Raw genomic sequence first — 16,460 nt, forward strand, 5'->3', positions numbered from 1 at the left:
CGGTCCCGGAACCACCTGAGTCCATCTTCCCTGTTGCTGTTCCTCCTCTGAGCTGAGTTGGGCCTTCGGAGCCAGAGACTTTGGTGCCACTTGTTGTGGAACCCTCAGTTACAGCTCCCCTTGTGGCTGCCTCAGAGCTGAGTTCCACTCCGATACCTTCGGGTGCCGTCCATAGTGTCTGGAAGCTGAAGCTCACCGGTCGGCCCCGACAGGGACACTTGGACCCGAACTTTTTGGTGCCAAGTCTTCCTCTCGGTGCATCTGCTAGGGTGAGCTTGAACCCTACATCCATCTCGGAGCCGGTCACACTGGAGCTGAGCACCACATCCATTTCCCCAGAACCAGGGCTGTCTTCAGAGCTGGAGAGATCTGCCTTTGTGATGATGAGGAGCATGTTGTCTTGCTCATCAGCTCCATGCAAGGGTACCATTACTCTTTCCACTCAAGCTCCGACCTCTGTCTCAGCACCTTCTTTCTCTCTCGACAGCAGAGACCCACAGCCTCAGGAGCACCCTTTAGGTGGCCCCCAGTCTTCTGAGATCTACCCAGAGTACCGATCTGAGGATCCCCCACCCCGGAAGAGGACATGCAAGAGGAAGCATGTAGACTCCCTGGGTGAGTCCATCACTTCAGACACTGACCTCGAGGAGCCAGAAGGGTCTCCCAAGTCGTCCTCTGATGATGTCTACTTCGTAGGCATCTTTGAGATCCTAAAGCAGAGAGGTGGCTGGCCCACTGTCACCCCTTCTGATGAAGAGTCAGTGTACTTGAAGGCTTTTGGGTCTCAACCTTCAGCCTCTTGGGTGTCTCCACCTTTTGACGAACTCTTAGACCTGGTTAGTCAAAAGATGTTGGAGACTCCTGATGCCGTGGAGCCAGTCCCCAGGAGACCCAATAAAATTTCTGTCTGCCCCAAAAGAGAAAGCGTTTTTGTCCAAGGGCGTGCCTGTAGATGCCATGGTGGTGGCGGCGGCCACTAAGAAGGAGCTAGCGGAGACTTCTTTATCTGTCCATCCACCGAACAAGGAGTCTCGAACAATAGATAGCTACTGGAAGCGTATTTTCTCTTCAGCAGCTTTTACTCTCAGATCGCTGACCTATCTCACACATTTTACTAGGCTTCAGAGAGATCTCCTCAAGGAGTTAGGAGATACTCTTCAAGGTACATCTACTGAAGGGGTCCCTGAGAAGGTGACTGCTCAGTTGTCCACCTTAAATTCCATCGAGAACTCCTCCATGAGACAGATCTCCTCTGCAGCCGACAGAGTAAGCAGAGCAGCGGGTTTAGGAGTTTCCCTTAGGAGACACTCCTGGATGCGCTTATGTCATTTTGCGTAGCCTTTCAAGTCTACCTTTACCAACGTTCCCTTTGACGGTTCTTCTCTGTTTGGACCTAAGGTAAAAGATACACTCTCCAGGTGCAAGGAAGAAGGGAAAACTCTCTCTGCCATGGGAGTATGTTTTATTCTCCCTTCTAGACCATATCCTAAGGGTCAGAGAGGTGGTAAGATGTGGTTCAAGAAGTCCCAGTGATTTTTCTTGGATGCACAGGGTGATTCCTCCTTCAGAGGCAGCGGAAGAGGAGCTAATGGTAGACATCACCCTAGAGGCGGGGGGGGGGGGGTCCACAAAACCAGGGTGGCCGCGATTCCTTTCAAGGCTGTCCCTACCAGCACTCCTGATGTGGGGCCTGGCTGTGCTTCTCTGGAGCCAGTCAGGGGTCACTTATCTTTGTATCCAGAGGCTTGGCTAAACATCACCCAAGACAAAGGAGTACAAAGAATAATCACCAGAGGTTACTCCATACTCTTTTCTCTTCCACCCCACACGCCAAAGAAGATCCCGGAACTTTCACCCAAACACAGGTATCAAGCAACTGTAGAAGGGCAAAGTTGCTTTCAAAGAGAGTCTTCCAAACTGTCCCTGCAGACCAGATAGGATTCGGAACTTACTCCAGATTCTTTACAGTGCCAAAATGTACAGTGGACTGGAAGCCCATCTTGGACCTCAGCAAACTAAATGAATCCATAAAGAAGGCCAAGTTCCAGATGGTGACACTGCAGTCTATACTCCCTCTGTTAGGAAAAGACAACTGAATGTGCTCCATAGACCTCCAAGATGCGTACTACCATATAAAAATGGACAGAGCATCGAGGAGTCATTTATGCTTCTGGCTGGGAGCCAGTCATTACCAATTTTGTGCTCTGCCCTTTGGTCTCACCACAGCCCCCTGGGTGTTCACCAAATGTATGGCAGTAGTAACAGCTCATCTGAGATGTTGTGGATTCCAAGTGTTTCCGTACCTGGACGACTGGCTCCTGACCTCCACCACCAGGCACCTACTTCTACAAACCAGAGATTCTACCATCCAGCTCTGTTCCCAGCTGGGGATTACAATAAACTGGGAAAAGTATGCCTTATCGCCCTCTCAATTTGTAACTTTTATAGGTGCAGAAATAGACACAGTCGCTATGCTAGCTCATCTACCTGCAGACAGAGTTCAAAACCTCAGGCAACAAATTATCAGTCTACTTCCTCTTCAAAAAGTCAAGGCAAAGACAGTGCTGAAATTCTTAGGGACCATGACCTCCACCATAACTCTAGTCCCTCTAACCAGATTGCATATGCAAATTCTCCAATGGCTTCTATCTTCCCAGTGGTCTTTTCAACAACTGCCTCTAGCTCACCATATCCTCATAACAGAGTCTTGCAAAGAGGACCTTCGTTGGTGGATTCAACCTGATCATCTGACAACAGGCACTCCTTTCCTTCCTCACCAACCCGTTGCTAGTATGACCGTAGATGCCTCATAGATAGGGTGGGGGGGGGGGTTATCAAGGCAGGACTGTCCAAGGCACATGGCATGGTCATGAGGCTCACCTGCATATCAATGCCCTAGAGATGAGAGCAGTGCTTCTAGCGTTGCAAGCACTTCACGACTTTCTTCCTCTAGGGATGATAGCAATCCAATCAGACAACATGTCAGTGGTATGGTATCTAAACAAACAAGGATGAACCAGATCCTACACTCTTTGTCAAGAGGCTCTTCGTGTTTGGAAGTGGGTGATATCTTCCCAACGCTTTCTAGTAGCAATGCACATCCTGGGGACAACCAATGTGATAGCCGACAAGCTCAGCAGTGCAATCTTGATGCCTCATGAGTGGTCTCTGAATCAGGAAACAGCACAACAGATATTCCGCAAATGGGGGACAGCCATGCTGCGATCTCTTTACCAGGCTGATCAATGCCAAATGCAGCAGCTATTTTTCCCTCATCCCCCCCCAGGGGAGTCACCAAGAGATGCACTCATTCATGATTGGCCCCTGGGACTCCTTTATGCATTCCCTCCTTTTCCACTCATATCCAAAGTGATACAGAAAGCAAGGTTACTGGGAAGCAAAATGATCTTCATTACTCCTTACTGGCCTTGACAGATTTGGTTCCCCTTTCTCGGGCCTCATCTACTAGATGATCCATGGACTCTGGACCCAGTGCCAGACCTCTTGACACACATGTCAGGCTCCCTTCACCCCTGCCTCCACACCCTCAACTTGACAGCGTGGCTGCTTCACTTCCATCCCTAGTCAGGCTTCATGATCTTTCACCTGCTGTGACCCACATCCTGAAGTTTTCGCATGAACCTTCCACTAGGAAGTTATACACTAGCAAATGGAGAAGGTTTTTTTATCTGGGCAAAATAAAGAAATGTAGATCCTTACACAGCATCCATCCCTATGGTGTTAGAATTTTTGTCTGAACTTTTCCATCAAGGATCAGCTGCTGCTACAATTAGGGTCCAATTGGCAGCGATATCCAACTTTCATTTGGGACAACATGATTCTAACCTGATGTCCCACAGATTATGTAAAACATTCCTTAAAGGCGCTGTTACTGAGACCTCCCTTTCTGGAAGCTGTAGCTCCTTGGGATCTAAACTTTGTTTTGTCCAAACTAACTTCCCCACTTTTTGAACCTGCACATTCATGTCAACTGAAGATTCTGTCTTGGAAGACTTTATTTCTAGTTGCTATCACATCAGCTAGACAGGTATCAGAGCTACAAGCACTGTCAATTGTCTCCTTATTTGATTTCCCATAAAGACAGTGTTTCCCTTCATACAAATCCTTTCTTTATCCCTAGAGTTTGCTCTCAGACTAATTTAAACCAAACTAATGAATTACCTGTATTTTTTCCCAATTTCCAACACTGCAGAATACAAATTTCATCAACTTGATGTTCACAGGATGTTACAGTTTTACCTTCACAGGACCAAGGAACTCAGAAAGTCAGATCAGTTGTTTGTATCCTTTTCTGAGTCGAGAATAGGTCTGCCGGTCTTTAAAGTGAGCCTATCTAATTGGATTTCGAGCTGTACTTCCTTCATTTACTCCTCCAATGGAAAGACTCTACCGTTCAAGATTAAGGCTCATTCTACAAGATCCCTGTCCACATCTGCTGCCTTCCAAGCTAGAGTTCCAATTGACAGTATTTGTGCAGCAGCAACCTGGGCTACCCCTCATACCTTTATTACTCATTACAAATTGGATTTGACCTCAAGGGGTAGAGCCTCCTTTCGTTCCATGGTACTCAGGAGTATTTTCCCATGAGCCACCCAAGAATAAGGTGCTAGGGACACTGCCCCATATGTAAGAATGAAGGTGAGATAGGACTACAAAACATAAAGAAGTTATGTTCTCACCATAATGTTCCATGTTTGTAGTCCATCTCGCCCTTCATTCTTACGAACCCACCTACCTACCCCCATCCTAGAGGATCTGGAAACAGGACAGTGTTACCTTTGGTAGGGTGGAGACCTTTCATTATTGTTGTTCTTTCTGGATAACCTTTATTTCTATCCTATTCTATAGTCTAGCAGCAAACAAGATCTGGGGATTGTACTAATTCACTATGGGATACCTACCTAGCCACGAGCCAACTAAGAGACTTTGAACTTTGCAATAAGCTGAGTTGGAGCCAAGGATTGGCTCTGAACCCATATGTAAGAATGAAGGGTGAGATGGACTACAAACATGGTATGTTATGGTGAGTACATAACTTCTTTTTCTTATTATGTACAATATTGGAGTGAACTCTTTGAGAATATTCTATAACGATTCTCAAAATTTTATAAACACCCACAATTAGTTATGTGAAAGGGAAAAACTAAAAAAAATATTCTTACTCAAGACATTTGTTGTTTCATTATTAACATATTTATTAGCTTATTAGATGGAAGGTAGATATAGGCAGTTAGCACTGATGTATACAGTTTTTGTTGCAGTTATGTTGTATTTGTTTTTCTCTCTGTATGTATATATTTTTTAATTTTCTTTCCTTTTTTATATGAATTTATCAAGTTGATTTTTAATTGTTGTTCAAAAAGATTGAAATGCAAATAAAGACTATGGGGAATAAATAAAAAGAAAAGAGTTAAAGAACAAGAAACCATCTGACTTTAGAATATATTGATATAAAAATGTAAGATCATAAGTGGAAAATGTAGAGTATGTTTGCTCATCTTTCGAAGGACTCACCATTATACTGTTTAATTGCCATTGCATCACTATCTTGGGAAGATAGATGTTCATCATTAACAAGTCCCTACGAAAAAAAAACAGGGAAGAAGATATCATAAATTGTCTCTTTCTATCACTTTGTTCTTTAGGAAGTATGAAAAATGTTCATAAATTAACTTATATCACTGACAGGCAGTAGACTATATATGATATAACAATATATTTCTGATAACTATGCATTATATCATACAGTTCATCCACATATTTGAAGCTATATGATTGCTACCACTTGTTTAGCAACATCTTTTTATTTACTTAGTTGGAAATTTCTGTTTTCAGAAAATTTTAGATTTACTATGCTGCAAGCACAGCTCTTTTACAGTTTTCAAATAGTTGATTTTTTTTCATATAAATTCTTGATTTTTTATTCTTTTTTTCAGAATAAATGTGCTGAGTACTGGCCAACACTTGAGAAAGGGACAAAAACTTTTGGAGATATTCTTGTGACCATATCTGAAGAAAAAAGATGCCCTGATTATATTATCCGAAAACTTCATGTTACAAATGTGAGTCTTCTAATTTGTTTGAATGAGATAAGCATAGATTTAACTGGAGAACAAATGGCTGTAAAAAAGCCTCCAGATTCTATTTCTCAAAACTTTCTCTGCTGAGTGTCTTTTTTTCAACTTTAGTACTGCATATTAGACATTTCTGTATTACAAATGGTCAAATTAATCTCTGCTCAAAGTATTCCAGCTAGTAATGTAAAGTGAAAGACTGTAGTTCACTACAGGGTGGATCTGTTTTTTAGCATGTTTATGAACAAGGAATTAACAATAGTTCCCAATTTATCTCATAAGATCATAGGAGGTCACTAGGCTACTGACCCAGAGGTCATTTCAAGCCTACCTGTTTCATCCCAGTGTAATACCATAGATAATCTTGTCAGTGCCCAGGACTGTATTTAGTAATGACTGCCTATGTCCAGGCGGGTTGTGGGCACTGTCCTTGGTAAGAATTTATGGTATCCCATCCACTCATCCAGGTTTCTTTTGAACAGTGTCATAGAAGTGCTGTGCTTCACATGCATTGGCAGCCTATTCCAAAGACATAGCAGTCACTGGGAAATAAGTCTGTCGCTCCAGCACATCATATTCAAGTCACAGGCCATATTTAGGTCCCTGGAATGGGTAGCTCTAATCCCGTTTGATTTAAGGATGTGCAGCAAATTCATTAGGTTTGCATCAGAGCTTGCTCTGTAAGCCAGGCATAAGTCTCCCCTAAGAAATCTACATGATACTGAGTATAGTGACAGGGACTTTAGTCGGTCTGTGTAAGGCACATCTCAGAGTCCCCTGATCTTCTTTGTTAGAAACCTCTGAGGTCTCTCTAATTGCTGCATGTGCTTTGTACATTACCTGTCAATAGGGGCATTATACCTAATTATGGGCCTGATTAGTGATGAGCATAGAGGGGTTATAACCTCCTTTGCTGTAAAGGTGATGCCTTTGCTAATCAAATGTGCTATGTAGAAAGCCTTCTTCACTACAGTAGACACATGGTGGTCAAAGTTAAGGTCACAGTCTACTTGTGATCCCAGATCCCTTGCCACCTTGCAGGTACATAGGATGTTGTTGTTAATTTGATAGAGTGAAGGGATATTGTTTTTACCGAATGGAATGATGATACATTTCTTTGCCTTTAGTTTGAAACCATGACTAAGACACCAGTCGTTGGTCTGTGTAAGACCCTCCTGAAGTATACTGACATAATTTGGGGGTTCAATAATTGCACCCAGTTTGCAGTCATCTGAAAACTTGGTCAGCCACAGCCCCTTAGTTTTGGCCTGCACTTCTGAGAAGTATATACAAAATAGTAGGGGGCCAAACAGTGACTCTTGTGGCACCCCACAAGTGACAGGTCACCTAGTTGATGTGGAGTCACCCACTTTGATAGTGTGTGTCTGGTTTGTTAGCCAGTTGGCAACCCATCTTATAACAAATGAGTTTACAATCAGTTTGCTAAGTTTATTGGCAATGTCTGAGTGTGGGATTGTAGGCCTTGGCCAGGTTGAGGTATGCTGTGTGCACAGATTTACCCTCATCAATGGCCCTGGCCTGGTCACATTTTCAAAGAAATCCACCAGGTTTAACATGCAGGATCTGCCCCTGACAAAGTTGAATTGGGTCAGATCCAGGGTTTGGAGTTCTGCTATGTCTTTATTTATGAGGTCCATGAAGATACATTCTATGGTCTTACAGATGAGGCTAGTCAGACTTATGGGTCAATAATTCCCTGCGTCTGGTGCTAAGCCACCTTTGTGGAGGGGAACAGCTGAGCTGATGTTGTCAATCTTCACCTAATCCTTGACAGTGGGCTCAGTTCTGAGCTAAGCTCTACCCATAATGCTCCTCAGAAGCTTACCAAGATCATGTTTGCCATTTCATAGTGCCAGACACGTTCTCTCCTCTGAGCTCTTGTGCGACAACTAATTTTTCTAAAATTTTAAGCTCAACTCTGGCTTCGACTTTGGAGGCAGCCTCCTCGGTGTAGGGTGGGACCACATTTCTGAAATAGTTTATTTTGTTTCCAGGCTCTGATCCCTGTATGGGGATCTTGCCTTCCAGGCTGTGGTGAGAGCATTGTCTATTGTGAGCAAACAGTCTATGCCTTCATTGTCAGACCAAATGTCTTGTCTTGCCCCTTGATCAGAGCTTCACTGGGACAGAGGGCACAAAAGACTCAGGAACACCCCACTGAAGCAGTACTTTTGAAGAGTAAGTGCAAGAGGAAGCACTTGGACTCCCCAGAAGAGTCCTTCACAGAAGACACTGATTTCGATGAAGGAGAAGGTTCTCCAACATCAACTCTGAAGATGTTTCTTTCGGGGACATCCTAGAGATCCTAAAACAGAGGGGTGGCTGGACTTCCTTCCAGCCTTTCTCTGGGGAATCGGTATACCTAGAGGCTTTTCCTGCCAGCCCTCTACCTCTGGGATCTCTTTGCCCACTGATGATTTCATTAAGTTGATTGCTCAGAGGGCCTGGAAGTTACCTGACTCTACTGAGCCAATTCCAAAGAGATCAGACCATATTCTTTCAGACCCTCAGGATCAGCAACCCTGGGCCAAGAAAATTCCTGTGGACGCCATGGTGGTAGTGGCAGCCACCAAGAAGGAACTTGCTGAAGAAAGTCCTACTATCTATCCTCCTAATAAAGAGTCTAGGACAATGGATAGACTTGGGAAGGGAGTATATGCTTCATCGACCCTAGCTCTGATGGTCCTTGAATAACATGGCACATTTTACAAGACTTCAAAGAGATCTGATAAAAGAGCTATCAGATGCTGTGACAGAATCAGTAGCTGAAGGAATTTGAGGCAAAGTAGCTTCTCAGCTCACAACCGTAGAATCCATTTCCAATTCATCCATGAGGCTACTTGCACACATTGCTGAAGAGATGACAAGAGCAACGGATTCTGGTGTAGCTATTAGGAGACACACCTGGATGCACTTATGTGATTTCATAGAGCCATTTAAGTCTTCTTTCATCAACTATCCATTTGATGGAACATCCCTGTTTGGTCCCAAGGTTAAAGACACTCTAGCCAGGTGTGAGAAAGATGGGAAGACTCTTTCTGCTGTGAGCGTATGCTTCTCCACTCCTCAACTGCCCTATTCCAGGAACCAGAGAAGTGGGTAGTTATGGTTCAAAAAAATCCCAAGAGCCTTTCCAGGATTCATGTGGCAATGACTTCACCTGGGGCTGAGGGGGCAGTAACAATGGAAGAATCTGTGCAAGAGGCAGTGGTGGATCCTTCCCCTGGTAACTGCTATCAGTGCTCCTGAAAGGAGGCTAGATTGCCTTCCTCTGATAGCAGTCGCGAGGCAATTATCCCTGCACCAATCTGCCTGGCTAAGGATAACAACAGACAATTGGGTGCAGAGGATTATAACCAGAGGTTACAATATCCCTTTTTCAGAAGAATCAAAAAGACTTAGAAGAATCACAGACATTCTACCCAGTCACATGAATGCAGCTGTCAAAGAAATTCAAAAACTGCTCAACAAAAGAGTCATCCAAGCAGTCCCACCAGACCAGAGAGGACCAGGGATTTAGTCAAGATTCTTTTTAGTGCCAAAGAAAACAGGAGACTAGAGACCAGTTCTGGTTCTCAATCAGTTGAATAAATCAGTTCAGCTAACCAAATACCGGATGGTATTGGTTCAGTCTGTACTTCCTTTCTTGGAAAAAGATGACTGGATGTGCTCAATCGATCTTCAGGATGTGTATTACCATGTAAAAATGGACACGCGGTCTAGAAGTTTTCTACACTTATGTCTGGGAGCCAGTCACTTTCAGCTCATGGCACTGCCCTTTGGTCTCTCCACAGCCTCCAGGGTGTTCACCAAATGCATGGCAGTGGTAGCAGCTCACTTCAGACTGCTAGGATTCTGGGTGTTTCCATATCTAGACAACTGGCTCCTTACTGCTCCTACTAGGTGTCTACTTGTAGAGGCGTGAGATTATACTCTTCTCCTTTGTTCTGACTTATGGATCACTATAAACTACAAAAAATCCCATTTAGAACCATCTCAACAACTGGAATTCACTGGAACAATGCTTGATACAGTCATTGGCATTGCGTCTCTTCCAGTAGAAAGACTTCAAAGGATAAGATAAGATTGCAAGTCAGCCAGGTCATTTGCAGCAAGAAAATGACAGCGAGACTCTTCCTAGAAACTCTAGGGTCAATGACAGCCTCTATCACTCTAGTCCCTCTCGTGAGATATCACATGCAAAATCTTCAGTGGCTCCTGGCATCCCAATTATCCTTACTGAATCAACCAATGTCCCATTTGATCTCCATCACCAACTGTTGCAAGGAAGACCTGATTTGTTGGCTTTACTCCAGCAAAGTCTTGTTAGGTCATCCATTTGTCTCAGATGCCTCCCAGATGGGTGGAGGGGCATTATCTGAGAAAGACAGTCCAAGGCACTTTGTCCCTACTGGAGGCCAATAAATTTGCATATCAACATTCTAGAGATGAGGGCAGTGCTCTTAGCATTGCAAGAATTTCAGGAAACCCTTCCCTTGGGAACAATTGCAATTCAACCAGACAATATGTCAGTAGTTTGGTACATCAACAAGCAAGGGGGAACCAGATTACACTCAGAGCATGGCAATGGGCAACATCTTTTGGCTGCTTTCTAGTATCTGTGCACATTCCATGGAGCTCAAAAGTGATTGCGGACAAATTGAGCAGAACCATCCTCACGCCTCATAAGTAGTCTCTTACTCCATTAGTGGCAGGAAAGATATTCCGTCACTGGGGCCAACCTTGCTGCAACCTGTTCATGTCCCCTCTGAACAAGTGCAGCAGTTACTTTGCCGTAATCCCCCCCCCCCGGTGGAGTCAACCAGAGACGTTGTCCTTCACAATTGGCCCTCCGGTCTATTGTACACCTTTCCCCTGATTCATTTAGTATACCAGTTTCTAAAGAAAGCAAACAGGTAGAAGAACAGAATAATTCTCATTGTCCCATTCTATACTCTACAGGTCTGGTTTCCCTTTCTTTGGCCTCATCTGCTTCAGAAACCTTGGATACTGGACCCAGCTCCAGACCTATTATCCCACCCAGAGGGACTGGTTCATCCGAATCTGCAGCATCTCAAGCTCATTGCATGACTTCTAGAGTTCCCATGATTACCAGGCATTTTTTTCTTACCTCCCTGGTTCAATGAGTCATTCTAACCCACCACAAACCTTCAACAAGAAAATTGTACCTTAACAAGTGGCTAAAGTTTACTAAGTGGTCATCAGACTCTAATTTTAACCCATATTCTACGTCTGTTGATAAAGTTTTCGAATTCTTAACTTTACTCTTTGAAGCAGGAGCATCTGCTTCTGCTATTCGAGTGCATCTTGCTGCAATCTTTAACTTTCATATTGGTTTAAATGTTTCATCCCTTTTGGCCCATAAACTTTGCAAAGCTTTTTTGAAAGGAACTGCAATGCTCAGAACTCCATATAAAGAACCCTATGCACCATGGGACATGAATCTGGTGCTTCAGTCTCTTATTTATTATCCCTTCGAATCTTCTACAAGTTATGACTTGAAGTTTTTATCCTGGAAAACTTTATTCTTGATAGCTATTACCTCTGCTAGAAGACTATCTGAAATACAAGCCTTATCCTGCAAACCTCCCTATCTAATCTTTCATAAGGGCAAGGTCTCCCTTTAAACAAATCCTTCCTTCCTACCAAAGGTTGATTCCGAGACAAATATTAATTAGACTATAAAACTCCCAGCCTTTTTTCCAACTTCTCAAATAAAGGGAAACACTGTCTGCACTTACTAGATGTGTATAGACAATCACATTTCTATCTTCACAGAACAAAGGAAATCAGAAAATGTGATCAGCTATCTATTTCCTTTTCTTCAGTTACTTTGGGAAGTCCATTTTCTAAAGTTACTCTAGCTAAATGGCTTAGAGACTGCACCACCTTTGTTTATAACAAAAACAGAATGCACCTACTAGGACCAGTAAAAGCCCATTTAAATAGATCAATAGCAGCTTCTGTAGTTTTTCATACCAGAGCTTCCTTAGATGATATTTGTGCAGCAGTGACATGGGCATCTCCTCATGCATATATTACACATTGCAAACTGGATCTGGTCTCTAAGGGATGTGCATCATTCAGCTCGATGGTGATATTCTTCCGTGAGACCTCCCAAGGTTCAAGTAGCTAGGGACTCTGTTCCATAGTCAAGGATTAGGTGAAGATTGACAACATCAGATAAAGAAGTTATGTCTTACCACAACATTCTATCTGTGTTGTCAATTTTAACTTATCCTTGACATCCCTCTCCTTCCCCCTGCTCTTAGATCTCTTGATGGATTGGATCTCTCCAAAGATCAGCTTTCATGAGAGAGATTCAGATATGACCTCTGATCTCTTATTTCTTGTCTGTCACTATTGTTTGCAAACTTGATCTGAGGTAATCTAGTGAGGAGCATTATGGGTAGAGTTTAGCTCCAGAGTTTTTGGAAGGTGTGAGCTGTAATAATGGCTGAGTCAGTTCCTAGGCTTAGAACCGAGCCCACATTCAAGGATAAGTGAAGATTGACAACACAGATGGAACATTATGGTATGACATAACTTATTTTTGCTGTTCTCCATTCCAGAGGAACAAAGTCTGTGGTTAGGCTGTGATTGAATAGGGTACTCAGTATGCTAGTTCATGTTTTAGTTAGTTTAGAAGACAGCCTAGGATGCTGTCTGGATTCACAGAGGCTGTGCTTTTTGCCTTAGACAAGGCTCTAATGACCAGCTCTTTGAATATATGGGGGGGGTGGGGAGTTGGGTGCAGGGTTTGTGATAAGTTTGGAGAGGATAAGGGAGTGAACTTTTTATCAAATCTGTCCACCAGCAGGACTGCTATCTCTGCGGGATCAGTGTGTGTGATATGTTTAGTCCCTAGTTCAGCACATGCTTTGGTCCTACCTTTTTGGCTGCGTACATAGCTGTAAAAGTCCTTATGGTTATCCTTGGCTGTGATTGCTAAGTTTTTCTCAAAGTTGCCCTTAGAGAATTTGACATGTTGTCTTATTTGCCTGTTGAGGCTGAGTAGGGTGCTTTTTCATTGTTGGGACAGCGCCTTAGTTTTCTTAGACAGCAACTTTTTTTGCATTTGTTGTAAAGTTTGTTGATGCTGGATGTCCTCCAGGGTGATTTGTTTTTACTTGAGGCTCTGGCTTTGATTATCTCTGGAACAGCCGAATCTGAACACTTATACAAATTTTGTACAGGGCTTTAGTGTAAGCTTTGGTGTAGTTACCACTTCCAGCTGGGGATCTTTGGTAAAATACTATACCAGGGGTCGAAATTCAAAAGTCAAAAGTTAGAGGACAGACTAGCTCTCAATGCTGTCAATGCATCAAAATCCAAAATTATGTTATTTACCCTCTCTAGACACACCAATATTGACAAAGCATCCTTCTCTATTTTCAGCCATAACAAGACCTCTATTGAAATAGTTCCCTATACAAAGCTGCTGGCCATCCTTACTGATGATTAATTGAAAGCTGACACACATCTACAAACAAATATTTAAAAAAACATCAAAAGCTTGGAATGCTATACTGTCACAGCTGCTACCTTACTCCCTCATCCAAACAACTTCTATCTACCACTTAACTCATTCCCTTTCTCCTGTACAGAGCCCCTCTTCTCACTAATCATCAATCAACCCTCAAATCTAAACTATCTTCCTGCTACAATAAAATCTCTAACTTTGCCACCGGATCCAAATCTTCCACTCACCACTGCGACTCCCTCCATTCCCTAAATTGGTTGGAATTCCCAAACTATCTGACATACATTCAACTTCCAACAGCACATAAGCTCATTTTCAAACCTTCTAACTGTCCTTCCCTCTCCTCCACCCTAAAAATGCATCAGCCTCATAGAGTATTCAGATCCAACAATCAAAATCTCCTTGAACTTTACAAACTCATACGTACTTCAGGGCAACACCTACTATTTTTCTCCCTTTCCAGATCATGGAATTCACTTCCCTCACAAATTAGAACTGCTCATAATCTCTCCACCTTTAAGACCTTACTCCACTCCTACCTCCCCTCTCTCTGGGATTGCTCCTGCTCACACCCCACCTGATGCTGTCCCCCCTTTTCACCCCTTCCTATCTCAAAACCAACCTAATAGGTTCATAGGTTCATAAGTTCATAGGTTGGTACTAGGCTATCAGCCCTAGGGCCTATACAAGCCTAGCCATAACAATTCCCTGGCTATTTCTTCCCACATTATTTACTTTCCTGGACCCCTGTCTAGCAGGGCGACTGACGTGATCCCTGGGGTGAATTTCCTTTCTCCCATCCAATCGTCAAGGTTCCTCTTGAAGAGGTCCAAAGAGGCACTCTGCTTGACATGTATGGGCAATCTATTCCAGAGTCTGGGGAGTCTCTGGGTCAGGAACCTATCCATCCAGCATGTTTTGTTTATTGTGATGACAAGGTTTAGATCCCTGGAGCGTGTAGCTCTGAGGGATTGGGATTTCTTTAAATGTAGCATGTCCAACAGCTCTGGGTTTGACATGGCCTTGTATGTTAAGCAGAGATCGCCTCTGAGTAGACGATATGCAACAGAGTATAGCTGGAGTTTTTTAAGGCGGTCAGCGTAGGGCATCTGCTTTAGCCCTGTGATTCTTTTAGTGAGGTATTTCACAGGCCTTTCCAGTTGTTGCAGATGTCTTGAGAGGTACATACCAAATGGGGCGTTGTATTCTATAATGGGTCTAATGAGGGATGAGTACAGTGGGACAATGACCTCCTTTTTTCTAGATGAAAAGCCCTTTGTGATGAGGTGTGCCACATAGAAGGATTTCCTGACTGTTGTGGTGATGTGGTTATCAAAGGTGAGACCACTGTCCACCTGTGTCCCTAAGTCTCTTATCACACTTTCTGTGTTTAGTGTACTGCCACCTATATGGTAATTCATGGATACATGTTTTTCCCAAAGGGATAACAATACATTTCTTGGCATTGAGCTTGAGCCCATGGCTCTGGCACCAAGCATCTGTTTCTGTAAGTCCCTTTTGTAGAGTATCCACATCATTTGGGGATTCAATAATGGCTCCCAGTTTGCAGTCATCTGCAAACTTTGTTAGCCAGAGTCCTTAGTGTTGACCTGTACTTCAGAGAAGTAGATGCCAAACAAGAGCGGCCCCAGGATTGAACCCTGAGGTACTCCACTTGTCACTTGTCTGGAGCTGGATTTGGAGTCGGCTACTTTTACAGTGTGGGTTCTATCAGTAAGCCATTTAGCAACCCATTGGGTGACATAGGGATTAATGCCCAACTTAGTAAGTTTATCTATGATTCCAGAGTGGGGGATGGTATCAAAGGCCTTGGCAAGGTCTAGATAGGCTGTGTGGACCACCTTACCCTTGTCCATGGCTCTGGATACTGATTCAAAGAAGTCAATCAGGTTCAGGAGACAAGATCGGCCCTTCACAAACCCAAACTGGGTAGGGTCCAGTGTTTGAAGGTTGCCAATGTCTTTGTTTATAAGTTCCATGATAATACGCTCCATGGCCTTGCAGATAAGGCTTGTCAGACTGATGGGACAGTAGTTTCCGGGATCCAAGGTGGATCCCCTTGTGGATTGGGATAACTGTAGCTCTGCGCCACTCAGTGGGCACGGAAACCTGAGGTGAGGCTATGATTAAACATGACACTTAGGTGAGGTGCCAGTTCATATTGTAGTTCATGTAGTACACAGCCGGGATGTCATCTGGTCCCATGGATGCTGTATTCTTGGCTTTAGAGAGTGCGTTTTGTACCTGTGTGGCCGTTATTACTGGAATTTGGCAATCTTCCGGTATTGAGATGGGCCATTTAGGGGGTGAGAGGGGTGAAGTTGGCACTGAATCGATCTGCCAGGATATTGGCAATATCCTTTGGATCAGTATATTTAATGTCATTCTGTTTTAGCTCAGAGCAGATCTGAGCATTGCCATTTAGATTCTTGACATAGTTATAGAATGCTTTGTGGTTGTCTTTGGAATCTTTGGCAATTTTATTTTCGTAACTAGCTTTGGAGGATTTTATGAGGCATCTCAGTTTCTTACTGAGGTTAGTAAGGGAGTTTTTTGCATCCTGGGATTTTCCTTTTTTCTGCAAACGTTTCTTCCTTTTGTTGTAAAGTTTGTTTATGGCAGGGGACCACCAGATTGGCTTCCTTTTTTTGGATGAGAGCATTTTGGTTCTATTTGGGATGGCACGATTCATGCATGAGTGGATGTGCTCGTACAGTGCCTTAGTGTAGGATTCAGCAGTTGAACTTTCAGTTCCCGTCTGCATGGGTGTTATGAAGTTTGTCACTTCTGACTTGAGTAGCAATTTGGGAAATTTTTGG

General features: G+C 43.5%; 2 protein-coding genes across 2 annotated transcripts in view; both read left to right on the top strand.

The window, feature by feature from the left end:
- The window catches only part of LOC122814279 (receptor-type tyrosine-protein phosphatase C-like), a 2,027,173-nt gene extending 2,020,985 nt beyond the window's left edge, over nt 1-6,188 (top strand). Inside the window, exon 33 of the mRNA XM_044086870.1 lies at nt 5,958-6,188. Within this exon, the coding sequence (XP_043942805.1) occupies nt 5,958-6,188 (231 nt within the window). The remainder of the gene's footprint in view (nt 1-5,957) is intronic.
- A 3,111-nt stretch (nt 6,189-9,299) lies between these two features.
- Nucleotides 9,300-16,460, top strand: part of LOC122814280 (receptor-type tyrosine-protein phosphatase C-like) — a 1,011,948-nt gene continuing 1,004,787 nt past the window's right edge. The window contains exon 1 of the mRNA XM_044086871.1: nt 9,300-9,342. Coding sequence (XP_043942806.1) covers nt 9,300-9,342 — 43 coding nt within the window. The remainder of the gene's footprint in view (nt 9,343-16,460) is intronic.

The sequence above is a fragment of the Protopterus annectens genome, chromosome 10.part0 (genome assembly GCF_019279795.1).
Source record: "Protopterus annectens isolate FY-2018-M chromosome 10.part0, PAN1.0, whole genome shotgun sequence".
In the NCBI taxonomy this organism is placed as follows: domain Eukaryota; kingdom Metazoa; phylum Chordata; order Ceratodontiformes; family Protopteridae; genus Protopterus; species Protopterus annectens.